Here is a 26286-nt window from a genome sequence, read left to right as displayed (position 1 = left end):
AACTGTGCCATAAGCAGACCAGATGACTCGGTGGGTTCTGTAGTGAGTAATTTCCAGGATGTGTTCAAAGGATTTGGAGTTCTACCATTCACTTACAAGATCCAGCTAAAGGAGGATGCTCAGCCAGTGGTACATGCTCCACGGAGAGTTCCAGCACCCCTGCGTGACCGGCTCAAGAAAGAACTGGACAGAATGACCACACTAGGAGTCATCAGGAAAGTCGAAGAGCCAACAGACTGGGTTAACTCCATGGTATGTGTAAAGAAAAAGAACAATGATCTAAGAGTATGCATGGATCCAAAGGACTTAAATGCAAACATAAAATGTGAACACTACCAGATTCCCAAGCGAGAAGAAATCACCAGTGAAATGTCAGGTGCCAGATACTTCACAAAGCTCGATGCCTCACAAGGATTTTGGCAACTAAAACTGGATGAAGAGAGCACCAAATACTGTACCTTCAACACACCATTTGGCAGGTATTGTTTCCTCAGAATGCCTTTCGGGATAATATCTGCATCTGAAATCTTTCATAGAGTGATGGAACACATAATTGAAGGTCTGGAAGGAGTTCGGGTCTATGTTGATGACATCAGCATCTGGGGCTCCACACTGAAAGAACACAATGAGAGACTGACTAAAGTGCTACAGAGCATACGTCGCAATGGACTGAAGCTCAACAAAGCCAAGTGTCAGTTTGGCGTCCAGGAAGTCACTTTCCTAGGAGATAATCTATCTGGTGAAGGAATAGAGCCAGATATGGAAAAAGTAAATGCCATACTCAACATGCCCCGACCCACTGACAAAAAAGGAGTGCTACGCATCATGGGAATGATAAACTTCATTGGAAAGTTCATTCCTAACTTGTCAGCCAAGACAGCCTGTCTGCGAGACCTGCTACATAAAACAAATGAGTTCGCATGGACAGAAAGACATGAACAAGAGTGGATGAACCTCAAAACAGTGCTGACAACCACACCTGTACTCACCTTCTTTGACCCAACAAAGAGAATCAAAGTGTCAACGAATGCATCAAAAGATGGCCAAGGCATGGTCTTGCTACAAGCAGAGGGTGAAGATTGGAAGCCTGTTGCCTATGCCTCCAGGTCTATGACTGATTCTGAATGTCGATACGCCCAGATTGAAAAGGAATGTCTAGGCTTGGTAGTTGGACTAGAAAAGTTCCATGGCTACATATATGGACTTCCCATCTTCACAGTTGAGACAGACTATTGCCCACTGGTTGCCATCATAAAAAAAAATCTGAATGAGATGTCTCCAAGGATTTAACGACTCATGATGAAGCTGCAAAGATATGACTTTGACCTGATCTACACACCAGGCAAACACATAGTGTCAGCAGATGCACTATCCCGAGCACCCACAATGAGTCATGTGAGCTCTACTGAGGAAGACGTGGATGTTCATGTGAGTATGGTCACTGCTGCGCTGCCCGTGTCAGACACAAAATCAAAGCAAATAGCAGAAGAAACAGTAAAACCAGTAATAGAGAACATTCATCATGGTTGGCCAAAAGGTTCCTGTCCAAAGTACTATCACATCAGGTCAGAGTTAAGTGTCGCAAGTGGACTATTACTAAAACAGAACAGAATAGTCATTCCACAGGCTCTACGTCAAGACATGCTCAAAAGGAATCATGAGGGACACCTCGGAATTGAAAAATGCAAAAGGAGAGCAAGAGACACTGTTTATTGGCCTGGCATAAGTAAGGACATTGAGAACATGATAGGCATATGTGAGACATGTCAGAAACACCAAAACAAACAAGCAAAGGAACCAATGATAGTAGCTGACATACCAACAGCACCATGGCAAAAGGTTGGTATGGACCTCTTTCATTTGAATGGTAAAGACTATCTAATAGTGATTGACTACTATTCTAACTATCCTGAGATGGCGCTGCTCTCAAGCACATCAGCAAGCAGTGTCATAATGCATGTTAAATCCATCTTCGCCAGACATGGAATTCCCAGGATTGCCGTTAGCGACAATGGTCCGTGCTTCAACTGTAAGGAGTGGCAACAGTTTGCAGCACATTATGACTTTCAACACATCACATCCAGTCCTCTGTATGCTCAGTCGAATGGTAAGGCAGAGAAAGGTGTTCAAGTTCTCAAACAGCGACTGAAGAAAGCAACAGAAAGCAAGTCTGATCCTTATCTTGCCCTGCTGAGCTACCGAGCCTCCCCTTTAGACTCTGGTTCTTCACCTGCTGAACTCCTAATGAGTCGCAAGTTGCGCACCACGCTACCCTGCTGTGCAAAAGAAAAGCATTGTAAGGAACTAAGACAGACTTCAACTGTTAAAGCTGAAACAGAAATCACATTATGACAAGTCATCCAAAACTCTGAAACCATTGACAAGGGATGATGTTGTCAGGATAGAGGATCCAAATGCATGGAACAGGAAAGCTACAGTTCTTGAGGAAGTAGGACCAAGGTCATACACCGTTAGAACTGAGGAAGGACAGACTCTCAGGAGGAACTGCCGTTCCGTCCTGAAAACACAAGAAACTATCCAAGAGCAAATCGATGACAATGCCGCAACTAAATCTTGTCACTCACCACCAGAACAATCTAACACAAACACACATACAGGCTCTCATGAAAACACATCAGACTTACCTGTGCTGAGAAGATCCACACGTGAAGTAAAAAAGCCTGATAGACTTAATCTTTGAGTACAAAGAAAACTATAATGAATGAAAAGCTTAGAGTTCATAAAGTAAAGCTTTGAAAATGTGTTGACTGTTGCGAAGATGTTTATGTCATTATGATTGATTGATATTGATTTTGTTTAACCTCTAAGGAAGGGGGATATAATGATCAGTAACATGTCATTCTAGAATGGTACACTAGGTGGAGCTGTATGTTTAGTAGTGGGCTACCCACAAGGCAGTAGTCAAGATGGATGCCTGTACACTAGTCCACATGGCTGAATAAATGAATAGCTCAAGCTAGCTGTTCATAATGAAAACATCTATTTATTTATGAACGTAACAACGGTGACCCTAGCTTCCTTGGAAGCAGAAGAGCATCAGGATTACTATCACTCATGGGACTGCTCAATGACGGCTGCAAGAGGCATCAGAACTCGAACTATCAATAAAGTCACAGCAGTCAGTTCCTGCACAATTTTGGATACAAACTTTGAAGCATTCAACTAGTTGTGAAGTTCACTTACATCCTTTTTAGGTTAGTACCCAAGAGTTATGGGTCACATGACTCTAAATTCATGGGCAGCCTCCTCCTCAGTCTCCACTGGGAAGATGGCACATCTTTACTCCTCACTCTGAATCACCTGATGCTGCAATCTCACTCACACTATCTAATTCCACCCAACTCATGGCATCTGAGAAAAGAAGTGTAGCAAGAGACCATCAAGGGGTTTCGGGCAGAGAAACGTGGGGCAGGATCTTACTCCAGGGCCACCCTGTGTTTTCCGGTCCTCAACAGCCTCCACCTTATCACCATTATCATCCTTATTTTTCCACAAGGAAGTGATTTCTGTCCTCTTTCGCCTCCTCGTCGTCATCCTCTTTTTTCTCTACCCCCTGTTCTGATGATTCTGCAGGAAAGAACGATAGATAATATGTGAAGAATGCATGAGCAATACCCTTGTGGGATGAGGGAAACTGAGAAGAGGTTGGAAACTTTTGGCTGTCTGTCGTGTTACAAGGATGCCATGGTGACTGCCTAGATGTGCTCCCACCAACCTGCAGCTTGAACTATTCCACCAGCCTCGCCATCTCCCACAGTTTGCCTCTCTAGCAGCTCACTGGCCTGCTCCGTGTAGGGACTGAAGTCTTTAATGTTGCCAGTGCTCACTCTGCCACTCCTCTCATAAGCATTATGCACAAGTTTCTCTGGTAACAAGATTAAATCATTAGACATTGGCTGGCATTTGAGGGATGTCTCCAGTGATATCAGAGAGCTGAAGTTATAGACCTGGTGGTATTTCCGTGTTAAAGTGGAGGATTCTGCATGCAAGTAATTACTGCTAGGAGACAATGGCAACATATTTTATAAGATACTGTGGCGGAGACCACATAGGGACAATAACACAATTCACAATGTATAGCCAGTGTGGTTCTATGTACCTAAACACAATTCACTATGTATAGCCAATGTTGTTATATGTACGTACTTGGTTGGGTTATCGGGGCAGGGTCCCTTTAAGAGCATTGGTAGCGTGATGATGTCATGCGTCGGTAGCGTAATGACGTCATAGCCCTGCAACGAGGCTGAGATCCTCAGTCCTCATGGAGAGTGAATAAAGTAACACGCGTTTTGCCTTTGCTGCAACAAAAGTCTCAGTGCTTGTTGATTTCTAGCGACTCCAACATTGGTGACCCCGCTGCTCTTTTGGATGATTCCAAAGACCTCATCCGAACTGGCAACGAATGCCGTTTCCATCAAATTACCCAAGTTTTGGGAACGACAGGCTGCTGCTTGGTTTGCCCAGGCTGAGGCTCAATTTGCACTCCTGGACATCACCGCGGAAGACACGAGGTACTATTACGTCGTCTCTGCTCTCGGCAGCTCCACCGCGGCCAGAGTCGTGAGCCTGCTCGAGAACCCCCCGGAGCTCAACAAATTCGAAACGCTGAAAACGCACCTCTTAGAAACTTTTGGACTCACTGAAGCCGAGCGCGCACACCGGCTTCTCTCCCTACCCAGGCTTGGTGACTCCAAGCCCTCGGAGCTGATGGACCACATGCTGGCCCTCCTGGGCACACACAGGCCGTGCTTCCTCTTCAAGGAACTGTTCCTTCAACAGCTGCCAGGTCAGGTACGGTCGGCTTTAGCCAACTCTTCCATTACCGATTTCCGCGGCCTGGCCAAGGAGGCCGACAAATTTTTCTCCGCCGGGCAACAGTACTGCGTGGCCACGCGGAGCCCTGCCCCCACCGATACAGCCCAACGGCGGTAGTCCCCAAGCCTCTGCTTCTACCACGCGCAGTTCAGCCCCAAAGCCAGGAAGTGTCGGCCCCCGTGCAGCTTTCCTGCGTCAAAACAAACGAAAGACCATTCGTCGGCTGCTATGGCTGTCGGCCGTTCAGGCAGTTTGTTATTTATTACGGACACCGACTCCAGACGTCATTTTCTTTGCGACACGGGTGCCCAGGTGAGCGTCCTGCCTGCGTCAACCATAGACATGCAAGGGGGGCACCACGGCCACATCCTCGAAGCTGCCAATGGCAGTTCCATCCGCACCTTCGGGAAACTGAGTGTGGCGCTTTGTTTTGGCGGGCAGCGGTTTACCTAGGACTTTGTCATGGCAAAAGTGTCCACCCCCCTTCTCGGCGCTGACTTCCTCTGTGCCAATGGCCTTTTGGTGGATGTCAAGAACCGACGTCTCATCAACGCTGAGACTTTCAGCTCGCTCCCGTATTCCCTCAGCGGGTCCAGCACGATGAAGTTGTCCAGCGCACCCTCGGCCTCCGACGAGTTTTCCCGCCTCCTCGCCAAGTTCCCGGACCTCACGAAGCCCATGTTATCATCCGCCGCCACCAAACACGGGGTAGAACACCACATCTCGACCACCATCCGCCCGTCTATGCCTGCGCTCGGCGCCTCGACCCGGGGAAACTCGAAATCGCTAAAGCCGAGTTCGACACCATGGACCGCCTCGGCATCATCCGCCATTCGAACAGTCCATGGGCCTCGCCCCTCCACGTCGCTCTGAAACTAGGCGGCGGGTGGCGCCCGTGCGGCGATTATCGGCGCCTCAACAATGCTACGACCCCCGACTGCTACCCGATTCCACACATCCAGGACTTTTCCGTCCGCCTGGCCGGGAAAGTGGTATTCTCGAAAGTGGACCTCGTCCGGGGTTACCACCAGGTCCCTGTCCGGCCGCAGGACGTCCCGAAAACTGCGGTGATCACCCCGTTCGGGCTGTTTGAATTCCTCCGCATGCCATTCGGCCTCAAAAATGCCGCCCAGGCTTTTCAACGTCCAATGGACACCGTGTTACGGGACCTGACATTCCTGTTCGTATACCTGGACGACATCCTAATCGCCAGCGCCTCCAGGACGGAGCATGTGTCGCACCTTCGGACTCTCTTCCAACGCCTCAGCCAGCACGGCCTAATCGTTAACCCGGCCAAGTGCCAGTTCGGGCTGTCCTCGATCGACTTTCTCGGGCACCGCATCACGAAGGACGGGGCGGTACCACTGCCATCGAAAGTGGCGGCCGTGATGGACTTCCTGCGACCCCTCACCGTGAAGGCCCTGCAGGAGTTTTTGGGCATGGTGAACTTTTACCATCGCTTCGTCCCCCGAGCAGCCCAGCTTATGCGGCCCCTTTACGAGGCCCTCAAAGGCAAGCCCGACAAGCTCGCCGTCGACTGGTCCGAGGAGATGGCCAATTCTTTCACGGACACGAAAAGGGCCCTGGCTAACGCGACCATGCTGGCGCATCTGTTACCTGATGCGCCGATCGCTCTCACCACCGACGCCTCGGACTATGCGGTTGGCGCCGTCCACGAACAGTGGGTCAACGGCACCTGGCAGCCGCTCGCCTCCTTCAGCCGGCAGCTCCGCCCCAACGAGCAGAAGTACAGCACCTTCGATCGCGAGCTTCTCGGCCTCTACCTCACCGTCCGACACTTCCGTTTCCTACTGGAGGCTCGCCCGTTCACAGCGTTCGTGGACCACAAACCATTGACCTTCGCCATGGCCAAAGCTTCTGAGCCGTGGTCGGCCCGTCAGCAACGCCAGCCGGCCTTCATCTCAGAGTTTACAACGGACATCCAGCATGTGGCTGGGAAAGACAACCACGTCGCCGACTGTCTCTCCCGAGCCGTCGCCAGGGCCGTGCACCTCAGCATCGACCACACCCACCTGGCGGCTGACTAGGCCTCCGACCCAGACGATCAGGCCTACAGGACGGTGGTCACGGGCCTTCAACTAGCGGACGTCGCGTTCGACGATGCCGGCACCACACTCCTGTGCGACGTCTCCGTTGGGAAGCCACGTCCCGTCGTGCCCGACGGGTGGAGACGGCAAGTTTTCGACGCCGTCCATAATCGTTCCCAGCCGGGCAGGAAGCCGTCACAGAAGCTGGTGGCGGCTAAGATCGTCTAGCATGGGCTCAGGAAAGACGTTCGCGACTGGGCCAGCACCTGCGTGGTATGCAAACGCTCGAAAGTGCATCGCCATACTAAGACCCCATTGGCGCCTTTCGTGGTGCCCGAGAGGCGGTTCGAACATGTTAACGTGGACCTGATGGGGCCCCTGCCGCCCTCCCGCGGGTTCACCCACCTCCTCACAATGGTCGACAGAACCACCTGATGGCCGGAAGCCGTCCCGCTGTCTTCAACGACGTCCGCCGATGTGGCTCGGGCATTCATCAGCACTTGGGTCGTCCGGTTCGGCGCCCCATCTGACATTTCCTCCAACCGGGGGCCCCAGTTCACATCGGAGCTCTGGAAAGCTGTCGCCCGAGGCCTCGGGTTGAGACTCCACCGCACCACAGCATACCACACTCAGGCTAACGGACTGTGCGAACGGTTTCATCGCTCCATGAAGGCCGCGCTCCGGGCCAGCCTCCGGGACGACAGTTGGAGCGACAGACTCCCGTGGGTCATGCTGGGACTCAGGACCGCCCCCAAGGAGGACCTCCAGTCCTCATCCGCCGAGCTCGTCTACGGACAGCCACTGCAGGTTCCCGGGGATTTCATCCCCAACGCAACGGAACCTTGGTCCACAGCCCGTCAGCGGTCCGACCTTCTGGACAACGCCAAGGTTTTCGCGCCGTGCCCACGTCGCAGCATGGCCTCTCGCAGTCCCAGGTTCTGCTTGACCTTCGTGCGGCGGAGTACGTTTGCGTCCGCCACGACGCCCACCGGGGACCTCTTCAGCCACCCTACGATGGACCATTCCGCGTCCTGGAAACCGGAGACAAGACCTTCGTAGTGGATGTCGGTGGTAATCCTTCATGTTGAACACCAATTGGAAGAAGCACTGAGAGTAGCAAGGGCACAAAATGTCCTCTGGGTGGGGGACTTCAATGTCCATCACCAAGAGTGGCTCGGTAGCACCACAACTGACCAAGCTGGCCGAGTCCTAAAGGACATAGCTGCCAGACTGGGTCTGCGACAGGTGGTGAGGGAACCAACAAGAGGGAAATACCTACTTGATCTCGTCCTCACCAATCTACCTGTTGCAGATGCATCTGTCCATGACAGCATTGGTGGAAGTGACCACCGCACAGTCCTTGTGGAGACAAAGTCCCGTCTTCATGTTGAGGATACCCTCCACCGTGTTGTGTGGCACTACCACCGTGCTAAATGGGACAGATTTTGAACAGATCTGGCAACTCAAAACTGGGCATCCATGAGGCGCTGTGGGCCACCAGCAGCAGCAGAATTGTATTCAACCACAATCTGTAACCTCATGGCCCGGCATATCCCTCACTCTACCATTACCATCAAGCTGGGAGATCAACCCTGGTTTAACGAAGAGTGCAGGAGAGCATGCCGGGAACAGCACCAGGCATACCGAAAAATGAGGTGTCAACCTGCTGAGGCTACAACACAGGACTACTTGCATGCCAAACAACGGAAGCAACATGCAATAGAGCTAAGCGATCTCACAACCATCGGATCAAATCAAAGCTCTGCAGTCCTGCCACATCCAGTCATGAGTGGTGGTGGACAATTAAACAGTTAACAGGAGGAGGAGGCTCCAAAAATATCCCCATCCTCAATGATGGTGGAGCCCAGCACGTGCGTGCAAAAGACAAGGCTGAAGCATTTGCAACTATCTTCAGCCAGAAGTGCCGAGTGGATGATCCATCTCGGCCTTCTCCTGAGGTCCCCAGCATCACAGATGCCAGTCTTCAGCCCATTCAATTCACTCCACGTGATGTCAAGAAACGGCTGAAGACACTGGATACTGCAAAGGCTATGGGCCCTGACAACATTCAGGCAATAGTACTGAAGACTTGTGCTCCAGAACTAGCTGCGCCCCTAGCCAAGCTGTTCCAGTACAGCTACAACACTGGCATCTACCCGGCAATGTGGAAAATTGCCCAAGTGTGTCCTGTCTACAAAAAGCAGGACAAATCCGACCCGGCCAATTACCGTCCCATCAGTCTACTCTCAATCATCAGCAAAGTGATGGAAGGTGTCGTCGACAGTGCTATCAAGCGGCACTTACTCAGCAATAACCTGCTAACTGACGCCCAGTTTGGGTTCCGCCAGGGCCACTCAGCTCCTGACCTCATTACAGCCTTGGTCCAATCATGGACAAAAGAGCTGAACTCAAGAGGTGAGGTGAGAGTGACTGCCCTTGACATCAAGGCAGCATTTGATCGAGTGTGGCATCAAGGAGCCCTAGCAAAACTGAAGTCAATGGGAATCAAGGGGAAAACTCTCCATTGGTTGGAATCATACCTAGCACAAAGGAAGTTGGCTGTGATTGTTGGAGGTCATTCATCTCAATCACATGACATCACTGCAGGAGTTCCTCAGGGCAGTGTCCTAGGCCCAACCATCTTCAGCTGTTTCATCAATGACCTTCCCTCCATCATAAGGTCAGAAGTGGGGATGTTCGCTGATGATTGCACACTGTTCAGCACCATTCGAGACTCGTCAGATACTGACACAGTCCGCGTCCATATGCAGCAAGACCTGGACAACATTCAGACTTGGGCTGACAAGTGGCAAGTAACATTCGCACCACACAAGTGCCAGGCAATGACCATCTCCAACAAGCGAGACTCTAACCATCTCCCCTTGACATTCAATGGCATTACCATCGCTGAATGCCCCACTATCAACATCCTGGGGGTTACCATTGATCAGAAACTGAACTGGACCAGCCATATAAATACTGTGGCTACAAGAGCAGGCCAGAGGCTGGGAATTCTGCGGCGAGTGTCTCACCTCCTGACTCCCCAAAGCCTTTCCACCATCTACAAGGCACAAGTCAGGAGTGTGATGGAATACTCTCCACTTGCCTGGATGAGTGCAGCTCCAACAATGCTGAAGAAGCTCGACACCATTCAGGATAAAGCAGCCCACTTGATTGGCACTCCACCCACCACCTTCAACATTCACTCCCTCCACCACCGGCGCACTGTGGCTGCAGTGTGTACCATCTACAAGATGCACTGCAGCAACTCGCCAAAGCTCCTTCAACAGCACCTTCCAAACCCGCGACCTCTACCACTTAGAAGGACAAGGGCAGCAGACGCATGGGAACATCACCACCTACAAGTTCCCCTCCAAGCCACACACCATCCTGACTTGGACCTGTATCGCCGTTCCTTCACTGTCGCTGGGCCAAAATCCTGGAACTCCCTTCCTAACAGCATTGTGGGTGTACCTACACCATATGGACTGCAGCGGTTCAAGAAGGCGGCTCACCACCACCCTCTCAAGGGCAATTAGGGATGGGCACTAAATGCAGGCCTAGCCAGTGACGCCCACATCCCATCAATGAATAAAAAAAAAAAAGATTTCCGTGGACCGTCTTAAGCCGGCCCACCTGGATGTGGGCCGACCCGTTGAGTTGGCACAGCCCCCGAGGCAGGGCCGAGCTCCGGTTTCTGCACCCTCAGTCCACCACCGAGCACCCGAGGTCCCTCCGACGAACCCCCCGGACCCCGCCCCGAAATTGAGGAGCCGTTCCGACCGTGTGATCCGGCCCCCCCCAATGACTGACATTGCCAGTGCTAGTGAATTCTGGGGGGACGTATGTGGCGGAGACCACATAGGGACAATAACACAATTCACAATGTATAGCCAATGTGGTTATATGTACCTAAACACAATTCACTATGTATAGCCAATGTTGTTATATGTATGTACTTGGTTGGGTTATCGGGGCAGGGTCCCTTTAAGAGCGTCGGTAGCACGATGATGTCATGCGTCAGTAGCGTGATGACGTCATGCGTCGGTAGCGTGATGACGTCATAGCCCTGCAACAAGCTGAGACCCTCAGTCCTCATGGAGAGTGAATAAAGTAACACGCATTTTGCCTTTGCTGCAACAAAAGTCTCAGAGCCTGTTGATTTCTAGTGACTCCAACAATACCAACTTAGTGAACCCCTTTACTAGAGTGCATTGTGAAAACTTACTGCTAGTTCTATTAATTTCAGTGTGTGAATAGTCTGCTGTTACCCATGGTACCCAAGGAAGAAAAGAAACAGTGACTGGTCTGATACCTTGCCAGCCCTTACCATGTCATTGAACTTTATCTGGCACTGGTTTGCATTCCTGGGGTTGAAGAAGCTGGCATTCAGCGCCAATGCCACTTCACTACACATGTCATGCAAGACATTTTTCTGAGGTTTCCTTCCATGGGCACCAGCAGCCTTTCTCACCTTTCCTGTATTTCATCCAGGAGTGTTTGTAAATTGGTCATTTGTGCTCTTTGCCTCTTTCCAGTGCCCTGCTCCCTCCTTTGGGAACCTCTGTCAGGACCTCTACCTGAAAGCACTGTTTAGAAATGCCATGAAATCTTGTATGCGCTCTCTGTGATATATGGCTGCTAGTTACCTCAGTCTTGCAATATGTTCAGTACATACCTGTTGCTGCTGCAGCTTGCTGCTGCAATCTATCACTTCCAGCCTTTTTAAAAACTGTCATGCAAATCCCACCCCCACCCACCCCTCCCCACTCTTTCTGTTTGGTGCTACTAAAATGCCAGTTAGGTAACACTATATTCTTTGGTGGGGTCAGCATGGCAGGCGATTGGCAGGTAACCCGCATTTGGGGCGCAACATTGTAGCCCTGTTGATTTCTGAGGCCATTGAATTCATAAAAAGGTTGAGGTAACTAATAATTTCTATTTGAATTGAGTTAGATTCACAAACAAATTGTGACTATTTACAGCAGTTTTGCCTCAGAAACATCATTCAGATGAATTTTCATTGTTTTGTTGCAGTATTTGTATTATCCTGATGGTAGTTGGTCATTTTTTTCCCTGGAGAGTGCTTCTGTGGTTTGTACAAAGTGAACTGAGAATGAAATGCAACAAAATACTGGAAATATAGAGTAGGTCAGCCATCATCGAAAGAGAAAGATAGGTTAATGTTTTGGTTTGGTCCCGTCAGCAGAATGCCCCTCTCATAACTGCAGAATTCTGATGAAGGACCCACCAAAATATCAATCCATCTCTCTCTTTCAGATTTAAAAAAAAAAATAACACAATTCCAACATTGGTGGTGTTTCTGGGCCTGAAATTGCGATCGGAGGCTTCCCGTGGGCGGATGCCTCCGACGTGTAAAAAAATCTACGAATATACTTGGTGGCCCGGGAAGTATGGAGGCTTGCGATCCTGGGCCTCTCCCGGTCCGTGCAGGCAGAGCCCCACGTATCCCAGGGGCGCATGCGGTTCGCATTCAGTTCCCTTTCATACTTATGGGAGTTCTGTACGTACATATGAATGGGGATCACTTAAAAAATACACAAACACATGAAATAATTTTTTTTATTACATATTTAAAATTAATTTAAATGCCATTTAATTAAATATTTGAAACAAAAATATAATTTCTTGGGAAAAAAATTATATGTTTTAACGGGGCTAAAAATAAACTTACCATATTGGACAGGGTTTTTAATGTATAAATGAGTGATATTTTATTTTACTATTTTTTAAAACCCTTATGCTGGTAAAAGCAGGCGTAAGAATTTCATAGGCATTCAGCAGCGGAAGTTGGGCAAATAGCGCAACTCTCCACCCACAGAGGCACTTCTCCCAGGGATGCGGAGGATCTGTCAAGAACGCAAGTTCCGGGTTTTCGCGCATGCGCTTTGCATGCCTATACCAGGAAATTGTGCTGCCCCTACAGGCATGTGCACGCCTCGTACACACCCGTGGGGGTCGCAAAATACGGCCCTCTGTTTATATGAAAATGAAGTTCTCTTAAGGTCGACATTGTGAAATAGCAAACATGGGAAATCATTGCATTTATTATATCCTGGTTGACTTTATCATTTCTTTATATTTAATGAAGTCAATTTTTTTTTCCTCTCAGTACATGTTTTTCTTAATCTTTACTAACTGGAGCCATTTTGTCTTCATCGAGTGTAAGGTTGCTTAAAGCTAGCTTCCTGAAGAATTCAATCATTAACATTATGTTATTTCACTTGTAGGTTGTTTATAAAAACAACGATGTTCGGTTGGAATTATCACGGCTCGCAAAACAAGGAGATCGCAAGATGAAGATTCACGGAATGGTGGCGTTCAAATGTGAGAACGTTGCAACACTAGATCCAATCACATTTGAAACTCCCGAGTCCTTTATCTCGCTACCAAAGTGGAATGCTAAAAAGACAGGCTCCATTTCATTTGACTTTCGCACCACTGAGCCAAATGGACTGATTCTTTTTAGTCACGGCAAGCCACGACACCAAAAAGATGCCAAAAACCCCCGGATAGTGAAGGTGGACTTTTTTGCTATTGAAATGCTTGATGGGCACTTGTACCTTCTGCTAGATATGGGATCTGGTGCTATTAAAACAAAAGCCACTCAAAGGAAGGTGAATGATGGAGACTGGTATCACGTGGACTTTCAGAGAGATGGGCGATCAGGTGAGACTTTTTCCCTTATCAGTTACTTTTTTAAAAAGCCAAGAAATCTGGTGAGAGTGAGAAGGAAAGGCCAGAAAACAACTGAGATCTAGTTACATCTTGGTCCCGACCTTTGCCCGAGAGTTCCCTGTGGCCTGGTTTGGGGGGTGGAACTTCTGCCCACCCCAAATAAGGCCACTAACCCAGGGAGGGCCAGGATTCCCAAGCCTAGGAATCCCCATGACCCTGACCTGGAATATGCAACTTGATGGAGCACCAGCTGGTACAACCAAAAGCAAGAAAAGTTCTGTTTTCAGAATAGGTGGAAGTGGAGATCACATTGGGAGTCACCTGAAGTGCAGATCAGTGAAAATGTTGGAATTTTTTTTAGAGCTGTGTCTGGCATTCGGAGGGCTGGGTGAGGGGAGGGGACAGACATTCACTGCCGAGCCACCAACGCCATATTTTGCAGACTCCTGAAGATGTGCTTACCCAGAGTGCTATGGGCACTCACCAGTCCCATGCAACTGAGATGACGTGCCACTGGCCCCCACAGACTCTGACAATTGTGGCGGTCACTGCCATTGCGATTGTGAGGTAACTGCCGGGATTGCATCCCCATGGAATTTCCACTTCCAAGAGTTTTAGAAAGTAGTCAAGATTATTATTCAACTCCTTGCATTGTTTCCAGCTTGTGTTGCCCAAATGTAAGTAGTCTGCACTTGGCAGCGCACAGTAGATATTTTTATGATATATGTTGTCCACTGCTTGCAAAGGTTGCCAGTATTTTTGTGAAAAACATCCATGTTCCCCTGGGTTTCTATTCACTATTTTTAAAGCGAGCATTATAAACAAGTTAAGCAGCTGAGATCCAATTAAAGAGGGTGTCGCCATCAGTGCCCTATCAAAATTTTAGAAAATCAAGGAATTATACAACTTTAACATACTTTTAATTAGTTCATTTTTTGAATATTCTGTTTAGATATTAGCGAATGTGCAAAGTTAGTTGATCTCAGCCAGGACTCTGGTTAAAGCGATTTCTGCTCATGATTGCTATCCAGTAACCTTACTGGAAGTGCACATGTGTGCCTACTAAGTGAGAACAGGATCGAGCCAGGCTGTGATTCCCAATTGATGATATCATTGAGTGAACTAGTTTGGAAGAGTTACTATGCCACACAATGTGAAGGAGCAGAATTAAAATCAGTCAAGACAGTCATTCATTCAGGATTCTTCAACAATCTTGCAATTTTAGTTGCAACTATTGATTCATTCTGCCTCACACTTCTGGGCTAAATCATTCCTTCTGGCAACTTCCCCAAATGTATCAATAGCATTCTCTGTTTAAGCAAAGGTATTCATAAAATGTTAACAGAAAGATGTTCTCAAAAGGAAATTAGAAAGCTGTCTTAATGGCTGAGTGAGTTCATGCACTGAGTAGTTAAACTATACAGATCAGGAAAGTCCCAAAATTTGACCCCAAGCCCATGCCAGATTAGCTGATTTCCACCAGGCTCAGGTTAGAGAGGTTCCTTCTTATGATCATATCCAGTGCCCATACTGGAAGCGTGCATGCTTACACATTAGGGAGAGAGGTTTGAACCAGCCAGCACTCACTGTCAAGCCTTACACATTGAAAATGTTTCCATTAATCTGCCCTAGCCACTTCAGTGAGGTACCAGAAGGCAAATAGTGGGTTCTGATAACTACTTTTCCTCTTTAAACCTATTGTTTTGCATCATTTTGCAAAGATAAGTATCTAAAATCGAAAGTGAATTGCAGATAACTTACAGATTTGTGAAAACTTACATGAAAAAGTATAGGTTGTTTTATGAGTTAAAAAAGGAACGGCAAGAGCTTACGGACAACAGTCTTTGATGCACAAGCACAATGAATTTGGTCATTCTGACGAAGGGTCCCCAACTCGAAACGTTGACTCTGTTTCTCTCTCCCCGAGGCTGCCTGACCTGCTGAGTGTTTCCAGCATTTGCTGTTGTTATTATGAATTTGGTAGTATTATTTTTCATTAATTATTTTTCTATATTTGTCATAATTTTTCTCCCAGCCTTTAGATTTGCTTTGTGCTAAACATCATTCAAAGGCTGAGTGATCAGACAAATGCCCAATTTGGAGGTCTCTGTCACTTTTGCTTCAGAAGCAGATGGCAGAAACTGCACAAGAGCAGCCACCATCTGATCTCGTCCCCTCCCTGTGGAAAGTGCCTCACCTCTGATTGAAGGGCTAAGATTAAAAGCTCACTGTGACTTGCCACTTGAAAGCAGAGTACAGTTGTGCACACCAAAACATTGGCTACCCTGCTTAATGGATTTTCCCCCCCTAACTTTCTTCCCTTCCCCTGCCATCACCCCCCACCCCACCCTCAGAAACACTTGTACTTTTAGAATTATTTGAATAGATATTGGCCCAGTAATTCCTGTCACAACGCGTGAGTACGGACAGGGTACTCACGCGTGTGCCAGGAGGAATTGCCGGTTTTCAGCATGCACAGCGCATGCGCTGAAAACCGGCATTTCCTGTCCTCTGACCCAAGGGGTTAAGAGGCTGAACGCATGCGCGGTATTGGGCAGCGCGGGCGACTTGGATTTCCTGTATTTTTACAGATTTGCGCATGTGTAAAGGGCTCCGGTTTTTACGCATTGAAAAACCACACGTAAGTACTTAGTTTTACAGGTAAGTGGTCTTTTAGTACAATTTAGAATTTTTTTTTCCACAGGTTTATTATTTTTAAAGAATCTACAGTAAGGTAAGTTTAGTTTTAGACCCTATTTTTTAAAAATTTATTTTTTTCAAAAATTTGATTAATTGTTTAAAATAGTTTTTTTAAAGTTATTCATAGTTAATTTAATTATTGGGATGCTTTTTAAAATTTTATTTAAAGTTTAAGTAGTGTTTTGGGGTGCCGTACTTTTCATGAGCTTGACAGTCTTTACTATCAAACTTATGAATGAAGTTTCCCCTCCCCTGATTGGCTGAACAGTGCTCACTGTGATGAAATATGCCATTCATCAGGCACTGTATTCCCTGTGTTTAGTTTAGTTTCAGTTTCATTTCCTTACCTGTATTGTATTGTGTGTAGGGCTCCGCCCATACCTGGCCCCTACTTAAGCAAACCCCAGCGTGTCTCACAGCAGTACAGCAGATCTCTGGATAAGAGACACTTCTCCAATGTGTATTACTTTCTGAGTTAATAAAAGCCTTGCTTTGCTCCGTTAACGTCGAGTCTCGGATTCATTGAGGCACATCAATTTTATTAACTCAATTTTCAACGCAATGGACCAACTCTTGAAACCCGAACGTTTGGATTTGGACCCGCATGCTTCGGACGCATCGGCACGATTCAGACACTGGTTTAAGTGTATGGAATTCTTCCTGGACAATTCCGCAGCCATCACAGGCGCTACGGACGCTGAGAGTATGAAACTCGGAATCCTGCGGAATTGGGTAAGCCACCGGGTTTACCCCCTCATCCAAGACGCCGACACGTACCCGGCCGCCTGCGACATCCTAAAGGCGCATTACCAGCAGCCTACGAACGAGGTGTACGCTAAGCATCTGCTCGCTACTCGCACACAGCGATCTGGGGAATCGCTGGATGAGTTCCTAGTCACCCTGAAAACGCTTGGCAAAGACTGCAAGTGCCAAGATGTAAAAGCCGCAGTGTACACTGACGAGCTTGTTCGTGATGCCTTTATCGCAGGCCTCAGCTCCACTTACATCCGGCAGAGACTACTGGAAAAAATGGGATTGGACCTGAAACAGGCTATGGACACAGCGCGATCCCTGGATGTGGCCCAGAGAAACTCGGACGCCTACTCTTCAGCCCGCGCCACCCACGCCGTCACGTGTGCACCAAGGGCGCCGCCATCTTGGAAGGCATCTTCCCCGCCCGGCAGCCTGACACCGTCGGGGCCCCGCTCTCCCCCCAGAAGCCCTACGACAGCCGCGACGCGTCGGGGCCCCAACTGCTACTTCTGCGGGCAGCCGAAGCACATCAGAAACCTGTGCCCGGCGACAGGCACCACCTGCTTTAAGTGCGGTAAGAAGGGGCACTTCGGGAAGGTGTGCAGAGGGAACCCCGCTGGAAAACCCGCCACCGCCGCGTGTGCACCGTGGGAGCGGCCATCTTGGACGCCATCTTGCCCGACCTCGTGGGGTCCACCATCTTGTGAGCAGACAGCGTGGACGCCATCTTGTCTCGATCAGGGCCCTACAGTGGCATCGGTCACAGTGGACCAGACCAGACCGCACCCGCTATCCAAATCAATGGTGGACATCGAGGTAAACGGGTGCGGGGTTAAATGTTTAATTGACAGTGGAAGCACGGAGAGTTTTATCCACCCTGAACTAGCACAACAACTCTCTCTAACGGTGGTCCCTGCTCGGGGCACCATCTCTATGGCTGATAAAACCCAGACATCGACCATTGTGGGTTACTGCGCGGTACAATTGTCCGTTAACGGAACTGTATACGATAATTTTAAATTACTAATCATGAAGAATCTATGTGCGAGCGTGATCTTGGGCCTGGATTTCCAGTGCCACCACCAAAGCATCACGCTCAATTACGGTGGGTCCCAGCCGCCCCTCACAGTGTGCGGTCTGGCTACCCTGAAGGTAAAGCCGCCTTCGCTATTCGCGAACCTTACTCCCAACTGCCGGCCAATAGCGATCAAAAGCAGGAGGTACAGCTGGGAGGACAGGCGGTTTATCGCGACCGAGGTAGACAGGCTCCTGAAGGAGCGCATTATCGAACGCAGCAACAGCCCGTGGTGCGCCCAAGTGGTGGTGGTGAGGGGTAGCGAGAAGAAGCGGATGGTGATAGATTATAGCCAGACGGTTAATCTATACACCCAGCTAGACGCCTACCCGCTACCCCGCATATCCGAGATGGTGAACCAAATCGCCCAATACCGGGTGTTCTTCACCATCGACCTCAAGTCAGCGTACCACCAGCTCCCTATCAGACCAGAGGACTGCCCGTACACCGCCTTCGAGGCGAACGGACGCCTCTACCAATTCCTCAGAGTCCCCTTTGGGGTGACGAATGGGGTCTCGGTCTTCCAGAGGGAGATGGACTGCATGGTCGATGACCACCACTTGTAGGCAACCTTCCCCTACCTCGACAATGTCACCATCTGCGGTCACAACCAGCAGGATCACGACTCGAACCTCGAGAGGTTCCTGAAAACCGCACAAAAACTCAACCTCACTTACAACGAGGACAAGTGCATTTTCAACACCACGCGCCTCTGCATACTAGGCAGCATGGTGGAGAATGGGGAAATCGGACCAGACCCCGACCGATTGCGCCCCCTACGGGAGCTCCCCCTGCCCAACACTCCCAAAGCCCTGAAAAGGTGCCTGTGGTTATTTTCTTATTATGCCTAATGGGTCCCCAACTACTCCGACAAAGCCCGCCCCCTCTTGAAAGCATCCTCTTTTCCGCTCTCTGCTGAGGCCCACACCGCCTTCAAAAGCATTAAGCAGGATATTGAGCGGGCCACGCTACAGGCAGTGGACGAGAACACTCCCTTTCAAGTGGAAAGTGATGCGTCTGACTTTGCCTTGGCGGCCACCCTCAACCAGGCGGGGCGGCCCGTAGCTTTCTTCTCGAGGACCCTTCAAGGGCCCGAGATCAGACACTCCTCCGTGGAAAAGGAGGCCCAAGCCATCGTGGAGGCAGTGCGCCACTGGCGGCACTACCTAGCCGGCAAACGCTTCACCCTACTTACCGACCAGCGGTCGGTAGCGTTTATGTTCAATAATAAACAGAGGGGGAAGATTAAAAATGATAAGATTCTTAGGTGGTGGATCGAGCTCTCCACCTTCGAGTATGACATCATTTACCTGCCAGGGGCCCTTAACGAGTCCCCCGACGCCCTCTCACGAGGGATGTGTGCCAGCGCCACCGGGGATCGGCTACAGACCCTCCACAACGACCTCTGCCACCCAGGGGTCACACGGCTGTTCCACTTCATAAAGTCCCACAACTTACCCTACTCGATTGAGGAAGTTCGGTCTCTGACCAGGAACTGCCGCACTTGCGCTGAGTGCAAGCCTCGGTTCTACCGCCCAGATAGAGCCCACTTAATCAAAGCTACATGGTCCTTTGAGCGGCTCAGCTTAGATTTCAAGGGCCCCCTCCCGTCAGTCGACCGCAATGTTTACTTCCTGAACATTGTGGACGAATACTCCCGTTTCCCATTCGCCTTCCCCTGCCCAGACATGACCAGCGCCACGGTCATTAAATGCCTCAACAGCCTGTTCTGTCTGTTCGGTATGCCGAGCTACATCCAGACGGATAGGGGGGTGTCCTTCATGAGTGAAGAGCTACGCCAGTACATGCTGTCCAGGGGGATCGCCACGAGCCGTACCACCAGCTACAACCCCCAGGGTAACGGCCAGGTGGAGCGAGAGAACGGGACAGTATGGAAAGCAGTCACTCTAGCTCTAAGGACCAAGGGCCTCCCTATCTCCCGCTGGCAGGATGTCCTCCCAGATGTGATCCATTCGATACGGTCGCTATTGTGTACTGCCACTAATGCCACGCCTCATGAACGAATGTTTGTCTTTCCCCGGAAATCCACCTCAGGCGTATCCATGCCGTCATGGCTCTCCACCCCAGGTCCGGTATTTGTACGAAGGCATGTGAGGGGCCACAAGACGGACCCCCTGGTGGAGTCAGTGCACCTACTCCACGCCAACCCCCAATACGCGTATGTCCGGCACGCTGACGGAAGGGAGGACACCGTGTCCATAAAAGACGTCGCCCCAGCCGGTAATGACAACAACCACGACAACAACAGCAACAACGATCACAGCAATTCTTACCCACCCACTATCCTTTCACAACCCCCGGAAGAACATCGACCAACGGTGCCCCCACCAACTACCCCTTCAACAACCCTGGCGGTGCCCCCGGCAGAGACCCAGGAGGCCACCGGGGACACCCAGCCGACACCCGCGGCACCACAACAGCTACGTCGGTCACAGAGGACTATCAAACCCCCGAACAGACTAAATCTGTAGAAGGGGTGAATGTGATGAAATATGCCATTCATCAGGCACTGTATTCCCTGTGTTTAGTTTAGTTTCAGTTTCATTTCCTTACCTGTATTGTATTGTATGTAGGGCTCCGCCCATACCTGGCCCCTACTTAAGCAAGCCCCAGCATGTCTCACAGCAGTCCAGCAGATCTCTGGATGAGAGACACTTCTCCAATGTGTATTACTTTCTGAGTTAATAAAAGCCTTGCTTTGCTCCGTTAACGTCGAGTCTCGGATTCATTGAGGCACATCACTCACCTGACCCCAACCGGCACATCGCACTAACTACGCCGCTGGGTCAGGTTAGCACAGCGCGCCGACATCAGAACCGGGCCACTTACAGGAAATCCACTGCGGGCCATGTTTGAGATGTCGGCGCGCCGGGTAAGTGCACATCGGGGGCTTGCACGCGCAGCAAGCCCCCGACAGGAATTACTGGGCCATTAGAATAACTTGTCCTTACTCTTTCCACCAGGAAACCTACTTTTGCCCAGGTACTAAGATAAGAAAAAGGAACAGATACATTTTGCTGAATCTTCATCCCTTTTGTTACCCTTTTTTTTGAGCTTCCCTGGGAGTGTGGAACAGAACCTGTGCCTGGACCAGCAGGAACAGCTCCTGGACCTTGACAGGAACTTTGAGGGAGGTGCTTCTGTCCAGCACCAAGGTGCAGGGTTGGGAGGGGGTGGTCAGGAAACTCTGGCCCATAGTTTCTTCTTATGTTACTTCGAAACATCTCAAGATGCTACACATACAATTAATTTATCTTAAGTAATGTTACTGTAAAGTCTGTGGGTTGTATAGCGAAGTAATACACAGACTACAAGAGTAACTTAAACAGGACTTTACTATTCGAAGGTCAGGGCGAATCTGCCCAATAAATTCTGCCACAGCACTTATATACCGGTGTGGTCACCGTCGGTATTACAGTATACAGCAGCCTGGATAAAGTAGTGCCACACCTAAAATAGCTCTCTTAAAGGTGGACGGTTACATATAATAGTTCTCTTAAAGGTAGAACAGTTACATACACTACAGTTACCTAGGTTGTGTAGGCATGTACAACAGCCATCAGATGAATGGTTTGGTGGTGGTGTTGTTTGAAGTAGAAATGTTGCCTAGAATACTGGGAAAATTCCTGCTTTTCTTTGAAAGGTGCCACGTGATCTCAACCACCAGAAACAGCCAGATGAGGCCATGTTTAAACTTCTCATTCAAAGGGCCAGTCCTCCAACAATATAGCAATGCTGCAGTGAAGTGTCAGCATAGATAGTGTGCTCAAGTCCTTTCGTGCAGCTTCAACTGACGGGTAGATTCTGACTTTCACCGCCAAGGAAAACTGGCAGTAGCAGATCAGCAGCTCGTTATTCGCAACCCCAGTTTTCATATCCATTGGGTGTATGATGAGCGGCCATTCCACTATCCCCACTTTTCCGTTGGCAGTGAAAGATAAATCTATACCTTTATCTTCTGACTCAAAAGTAACAGTGTTGTGAAGTTGATGAGCACCTCCTGAAGGATCGATGTTGATTTATGCTAGGGTACAGTTCTACAGATATGAGCAGTTCTCCAGCATCTCATCCAACTGAGCTGAATGTCAACAAGCTATTCGATTGTGTTGGGAATCACAGTTACGCGTAATCCTGCTGTTACTTGACATCCACACGTGCACTTTTCAGTTAAAGTCACTATATAGGAATCGGGAAAAGGGAACCTTGGCTGAATGAGCGGTATCTGGGCGGCTGATCGGCAGAACGCACCGGCCGGCCACCCGGTCAGTCCGCTGTGGGGCCCGGTCTGTTTTGAAGACCAAGCCTCATTTCAATTGGGCCAGCAGACTGCGGGCTCCTTACAGACTCCAGGCAACTGCATATCAAGTGGCCTGGCTGCCCTCCAAGCCAGAGGAAAACAGCTTCCTTGGGGGGGGGGGGGGTGTTATGCGGAGGGGTGGGCAGGGCCAGAGCAGCAATCCTTCTCTCCACCCCACAAAACTGAAGAAGAACTCACCTGTGAGGCCATCTTTGGTCAGTTTCATACTGGTCGGAACATGTTTCGCCCACATTCTGCCCAGCTCAGTCCATCAATGACAATCAGGGTCCCATTGACTTCATAGCACCCTGATTTCCATTTAAAATGGACCTACCCCCTGACTCCGGGGCCACTCTACCTGCCTAGCAGTAGCCCTTCTTGAATATTGCCGTGGTCACAGCAACAGCCGTAACGCGGTGGTACGTCATTGCCTATCCTTTTTGGGGCGCAACTGCCCCTTTTCCACCAGGTGGAAGGGCTGAAAGTTGAGCCCTACGCCTTAATTTCCACTAGATAAGTGGAAACCAGTTTTAAAACATGAAGAATTACTCATTGTGACCATGATTAAAACCATGGCCTGGACTGGCTGCCCTTTAAGACAGGAGTGTGGGTTAAGACAAGTGGCACCGTTATGGCAAGAAGAGAATTTGAGTGGTTCATAATATGACAGGAAGTATTAGTAGTGATATAATGCCAGCAGACAACATCAGTGAAGAGGAATAGCGCAGGTCAAAAACGGAGGCTGCCAAAATGAAGTTAAAAAATGAAGGGTGCACAAACGATTTCACTCACTGCAGTCCCATCAGACATATTGCAGTTTTAGCTTATCTTCATTGTATATGGTATTAGCTTTAAAAACTATTAAGGAAAATGTATAATAAAAATATTATGTAGTTAGCAGCAAACGTATAAGGAATAAAACTGACTTTTAATGGTCCCATTAAAACCTGCGTAAGAAGTCTACCAAAAACATTGCTGCTCTCTTTGTATGGCGTGAGTCGCACTTACATTTGTGCTTTAGCAATCAAATTTATTTGGTAATCTTTCATTATCTATTAAGTTTTTATATAAGTGTTTGGCTATATGCATATGAAGGCATGGATACTGCCTAAATTACTATCCTGAGTGTATCTAGGTAGCAAATGTGAATTATTTACTGCTCCGTCTCATTTACATGTGTTGACTTTTATTATCTACATTCAAAGCTTTTTTCCACAGATACTGCTAAGTATTTCCAGCATTTCCTGTTTTGATTTCAGTTTTTATTGTTTGAAGCTTTTTTGTTATTTTGTGTTTTGCAAGTTCATGCCTAGTCTTAAAATGGTATATAATTTTATAGTTTCACAGTATCAGGTGCATGCATGAAGCTAGAGATGCTGCTACCCACAATTAAGACGCAGATCAACTGATGGAATACGCAGTCGACTCCCTAAGGCCACCATTAATGCTACCTCATAAGACCATGTATTTCAGAACTCTTTATCTTTGTGCTTTATGGACTCCTGTGACACTTGTTTTTTTGTTTTTCATAAAATTTGACAATTTTGAAAAAGATGACAGAGAGTTGTCTTCATTTAAAATCAAATACAGGTCTACCGGGTACAAATAAATTTTTAAACTCCATTAATAATGCCCATTTGATGGTGACTAATCTAGACAAGTACTTTTGCAAACACTTTTATAGAATATTATCCAATTGAAATATGAGTTCTGCCTCCACAGGTGTAGTGCAAACTTTAATATTTAGGTCCTTCTCTAAGAATTTTAAGTGGTAGCCTTTAATACTCTTTTTTCATATAAATAGAGCCCATATTGTTTGTTTATTTTGCGCCCTCTTTTAAAATGTGGCATAAATGGTCCTTGATGCACTATCAACAACACCAAAGACTACAAGTTGAACTTATACGAAGTAGGCTTTTATTGACTAAGAACTGGAGCATGCCTCTGCTAGTGGATCCATCCTAAGAGCTCCCGGGGGAAGGGTGGTGAGTCACCTTTATACCCGGGCTTAGGGGTGGAGCCAGGGGCGGAGACATGCCCGGACCTGTACAGAGTTAACAGTGGTTTACCACAGTCCTCAAGAGCAACTAACCCTAAGCAAGTTAACTTTCAACCCAGCCTGCAGTCACAAAGGTGTCAGCTACCTCAGGCCCTTTTTGATGCTTATTTATGAATGGAAAACAGTTATGTATTACTGTTGCATTGTCCAAGATGTTTCAGGGCATTTAAATTACAAATTGATATTTTAAATTCCTTATTAATTTTTAAGGGACCAGAAACATCTTCAGAAAGAAAGAAGATAATTTAGTGAATTTTGTTGTAAAATTGGGCGCTGATCTATGAAAAGAAAAACATAAGTGTTGAGTGACCTTTTTGTGTAATTAAATTGCAAGTTTTGGACCGAGCTTGCGTATTGGTAGAACAGCTGCTATTGAGTTGAAGTTCCAACAGGCTTATGCCCATAATTTCCACTGTGGTAGCTTCACATATTTAGGCATGTCATCAGGGGAAATAATCATGTGGAAACTTGCTAATTTCCCAAAGGAGTGGAGTTCCATGAGGCTGCTCACTCATACCTTCCAGCAAGTGGTTTCAGAGCTGCATTGGTAGAAACCTGGAAGCAGATTAGCCCCCTGTCCTTTGGATCGGACCATGATGCACAGTGCACGGGCCTAAGGAAGGGGAAAGAAATACTGTTTCAAAAAAATTGGAAAAGAATAACCAATGTTATGATTCTGTAGCTAATAATTTGTCAAATTTATTAAGATGTGCTTTTATAATTCTGAACCTTAAAAGTAAAACTTGTGCTATTCTCCTCAGTCGGCTATTTTTTGCTGTTGCAGCTAACGTTGCAGTTTCATGTCCACACCTAGGTGCACTTTAATAATATTTCCCAAGACTGATGCATTAAGCTCATTGTGGTAGAATTTTTGGTCAGTGCAAACGTTTCTGCCAGCATAAAAGGCTCTGTGGCGGTTAGTGTTAAGTATGTGTATTGTATTGAACAATTAACACAAAGACTTAAACGTATAACTCAAACAGGCCTTTACTGGTTGGAGGTAGGGACTGCACATAGGTCTTTACTTCATGCCCACAGGCGGGAACTGAGGGGAATCAGTACCCACAGTACTATTTATACCCCTATGGCCAGGAGTGGTACTGCGTATCACTACGCCCAACAAGTAGTGCAGTCCTGTCCATAGGTTCAAAGTAGCACACATATTACATACACAACATTCCTCCCTTCCTAGCTTTACAGTCATCTCCCCATTTAACATAACGTAATAACATATATACATATATAACTTCAGGTTTACATAACAGAATAACATAGATACATAGATAACTTCATGTCAAAACAGATCACAGATTCAGTCTCTGCGGAAAACAGTTCACAGATTCAATCTCTGTGGTGTAGTCGGTTCACGTTGCTGGAGTGACTCATTCAATAGTCCTTCCATGGATTTAACAGTTTGAACTTCCGAACTGAATTGGCTCCGTTCGGAGGGACCACGTGTGTGATCTGGTAGAGGTGATAATGGTTCAGATGGGTCATCTTCTGTTTTTACTTTTCCTTTTCTGCTTCTTGGAGACTCTCTGGGCTCCATTGTCAGCTGCCACAGCTGCCAGCTGCATGCGCAGTTCCTCCTTCTCTTCCTCCTGTTTCCGTCGTAGAGCCAGCTTCTCCCGATGTTCCGTAGACTTTTGGTGCTCCTCCATGATTTCTGCACTTTGGGAGTCGAAGTTACAAGCTGGGCAGGACAGGACATCGTAATATTCGGTGTCGTCCACCAGGTCATGGTAATATTCGGTGTCGTCCTGAGCTAGACCAGCGAGAGGGTCGTCTATTTCCTCCA

General features: G+C 48.2%; 1 protein-coding gene across 13 annotated transcripts in view; it reads left to right on the top strand.

The window, feature by feature from the left end:
* nrxn1a (neurexin 1a) overlaps window positions 1–26286 on the top strand; it is a 2435560-nt gene that overhangs the window by 1025954 nt on the left and 1383320 nt on the right. For all 13 annotated transcript variants that reach the window (XM_085981317.1, XM_085981316.1, XM_085981310.1 and 10 more), the window contains one exon: window positions 13136–13574. In XM_085981317.1, coding sequence (XP_085837443.1) covers window positions 13136–13574 — 439 coding nt within the window. The remainder of the gene's footprint in view (window positions 1–13135; window positions 13575–26286) is intronic.

The sequence above is a fragment of the Somniosus microcephalus genome, chromosome 3 (assembly GCF_052327205.1).
Source record: "Somniosus microcephalus isolate GS21.2 chromosome 3, FLI_Smic_1.0, whole genome shotgun sequence".
NCBI lineage: Eukaryota > Metazoa > Chordata > Chondrichthyes > Squaliformes > Somniosidae > Somniosus > Somniosus microcephalus.
This window is presented reverse-complemented; position numbering and strand designations above follow the sequence as displayed.